A 3,298-nucleotide genomic window follows, 5' to 3' on the forward strand; every position below is an offset into this window, starting at 1 on the left:
TTTTTTCTCCTCTTAGCGTTCTAATTCTTCTAAGTTTGATTAATGATTTGACTTAGGTAAGTTCTAGTTATGTTTCTAGGTTTAAACTGATTAAAATCTCATGATTTAGGGTCTAAACGACGTATCTTAGGGGTTAGAAGAAATAGGAAAAGACCAAAAGACCCTTGGATTAGCTGCTGTCGGAGTGACTGACGGACCTGACAGACGGTCCGTCAATCAATCGACGGTCCGTCGATTGGGTCCGTATGTCGAGTCTGCCCGACAGGGCTTTACTAAAACGGACATAACTTCTTACTCGGAGGTCGGAATTTAGCAAACTTGGTGGAATTGGAAAGATAATTCAATTATCTATCTAACCATAGGTCATGGGACACATAATTCATTTTGTACGAAGAGTTATGACCATCTGAAGTTGACCCATCAGAATTTTCAGCTAACTGGCTGCTAACCTTTGATCTACGGTCAGACCTACGGACCGTGGATCGAACGATGGTCCGTGCTGGTCAATCGTAGTTCGTGTCAGAGGCTGGGTAAAGGAGGTCTTGATCCACGGACACAGACGACGGACCGTGGTCTGATCTACGGACCGTGGGTCTGTCTGTGGGTCGAGACTTAGCCAATTTTCTTTCTGAGCTGGCTGGGGAGGGGTTGCAGTGGCGAACCACGGATCACCAGGACGGGCTGTAGTCTGACCTACGGTCCGTGGATGGGGAGCGTAAGTTGCACCTGCAACTTCTCTAAATCTGCGTTTTTTTGGTCCGTTTCGGATATGGGGTGTTACACAAGGTTTCTATTTATTAACTTTATATTTATAAGATTTTTTAATGTATGAGTGTATGCATGAGTGGTTTTCATGAGATTATTTCCTATTTAAAACTAATTATTATTATAATTTATTTTATGTGTAGCTAAAATGAATACTTTCATCAACAACAACAACAAGTTCAACAAGAAGCAAGTGGTGTTCAAAATGGGAGCAACAGGAACGGGAAAATCGCGTCTCTCTGTTGACCTTGCCACCCATTTTCGAGGAGAAATAATCAACTCGGACAAAATGCAAGTCTATAAGGGACTTGAAATCGTGACCAACAAGATCACACACGCTGATCAACAAGGTGTACGACACTATTTGCTAGGTATACATATTTGAAAAAGACATTTTTTTGTGATTCCTTTATTTTAATGTGAATATTAATTGTCAATTATTTTGTTTCACAATTTTTTAGGTGAAATTGAGCCAGATTCAAAATTCACGGCCGAAGATTTCTGTCTGAAGTGCAATATCTACATAGAAAAAATTTTGAATGCTCAAAGTGTTCCAATTATTGTTGGATGGTCAAATTCGTATATTCAAAAACATGTGGAAGACCCTGTATTCATGTTCAAACATAAGTATGACGGTTGCTTTATTTGGATTGATGTAGAGCAATCAGTCTTGAATCGTAGAGTTGACACGAGGGTTGATGAAATGGTCAATGCAGGTAATTTTTGTAGTTATTTTATATATGAATCAAATATAATAATGACTCTAACTAAAACTTTTCTTATATAGTTTTCTTAATAATACTTTTGAGTTTCAAATATATGTTCACCTAAATAAAGCTATTCTTAAATTTATGTTGCATGCAGGGTTGGTGGATGAGGTGAGGCAAATTTTCATTCCAGATGCAGATTACAGCAAAGGAATCTGACTGTCCATTGGTGTCCCTGAAATGGCCAAATATTTAAGGGAGAAAAAAAATATAGACGGAGATGATGAATCAAAGAAGATGATTCTTCAAGATTCAATTTAAAGTATCAAGCGTAATACTCGTATATTAATTTGTAACCAACTTGACAAGATTCAACGATTAATAAATGAGAAAATGTGGTCGGTGCATCATATTATTGCTACTGACGTTTTCAAAGAAGATAGAAAAGAAGTTGCTGACGAAGCATGGAGGAATACTGTTTTGCAACCATGCCTAGATATTGTGGAAAGATTTCTCAAAAATGATGATCACAATATTAGTATTGAGTGTACATAAACTATTAGTATCTCAATCTTGTGTTATTTTATCTCTTGCTCACTTTAATTTTTGACCTATTTTGTACAGTTTGTATCGAACTACAGATATATATTCTATTCTTGTCTGTAAAATCATTGTTATTTATAGAGTAAATATTTATGCTTTATAAAAATATTTATTTTAAGGTCCGATCGAAGCGCCAAGTCCAAGTCCAACTCCAAGTCTTTGATATTTAATATATATTAATATAAATACCTACTTACACAATTACATGAGATCATTCTTAATGTCAAGGTAATAGAGTGAAAAAGTATATGACTATGAATGTTTGGGAAGATTCTAACCTTAAAGAATAACATTCTTAAATCCAAATTTAAAATTGCTACATAGACAAAGAAGAGAATATAATAAATTTGCAATCTATCGGTAAGGATCATTTAAGGAAATATATTCTACCTAATTCAATCCCGATGATGGAAGCTTCATTTAATAAAACATTTATCTATTATTACATGCTGCACAAGTAAATATAAATATATTGTAATTGAAATAGTTATCGATAATTGTTCCTTCACCTTCTAATTGAATTAGACTTAGCACTTATGACTTGTTGTTAAATAGTGTATGAATTGACGCATTATCACTTGAATGTATTCCTTCAGAAATACTATTGAGTTCTTTTTACAATCCTTTTGAAATCCATATTTTCGTCAATCTTGTATGTGATCTCATAACAATGTGCATCTAGAAACTTCATTCTAAAATTATTTAAGCCTAATCACCCAAATTCAAGCTGACGTATCTGTAGGTTTTTTATCAAGAATTATTCTTATCCTAAAAGATATGAATTTTTTTAAAATTTGTTATATACCAATTCATAAGTTTATAATCACATTTTTACTATAAATGCGATCTCCAAACAATGTACATTTGTTAACTTTATTCTAAAATTATTAACTTGTCATTACCAAAATTCCAGTTGACATATCTATACATTTTTCAAAAGTCATTGATCTTATCCTAAAAGATATCAGTATTTCTGAATATGGTATGATAATTAGTAAGTCCACAAATACATTTTACTATAAATGCTCAATGCAATCTCTTTCATAACCACCATCAAGAAAAATATATTATTTTACATAGTTTATTACATCTCAAGCAAGGTTTCTACTTATTAACTTTATATTTATAAGATTTTTTAATGTATGAGTGTATGCATGAGTGGTTTTCATGAGATTATTTACTATTTAAAACTAATTATTATTATAATTTTATTTTATGTGTAG

At 32.9% G+C, this 3,298-nt stretch overlaps 1 protein-coding gene across 1 annotated transcript; it reads left to right on the forward strand.

Moving 5' to 3' along the window:
- The first annotated feature begins 970 nt into the window (after positions 1–970).
- Positions 971–1,691, forward strand: LOC125858281 (adenylate isopentenyltransferase 3, chloroplastic-like). The gene is made up of 3 exons (XM_049538009.1): positions 971–1,136; positions 1,227–1,400; positions 1,630–1,691. The coding sequence occupies exons 1-3, from the start codon at positions 971–973 to the stop codon at positions 1,689–1,691; spliced, it is 402 nt and encodes a 133-aa protein (XP_049393966.1).
- The last annotated feature ends 1,607 nt before the right edge of the window (positions 1,692–3,298 follow it).

The sequence above is a fragment of the Solanum stenotomum genome, chromosome 1 (assembly GCF_019186545.1).
Source record: "Solanum stenotomum isolate F172 chromosome 1, ASM1918654v1, whole genome shotgun sequence".
Lineage (NCBI taxonomy): Eukaryota > Viridiplantae > Streptophyta > Magnoliopsida > Solanales > Solanaceae > Solanum > Solanum stenotomum.

Bases quoted from the DNA above. Each gene is read 5' to 3' on its own strand.
- LOC125858281 (XM_049538009.1), top strand. From the start codon at position 971: ATGGGAGCAACAGGAACGGGAAAATCGCGTCTCTCTGTTGACCTTGCC. The intron at 1,137-1,226 runs GTATACATATTT...ACAATTTTTTAG, and splicing joins TGTACGACACTATTTGCTAG to GTGAAATTGAGCCAGATTCA. The intron at 1,401-1,629 runs GTTGCTTTATTT...TGTTGCATGCAG, and splicing joins GTTCAAACATAAGTATGACG to GGTTGGTGGATGAGGTGAGG.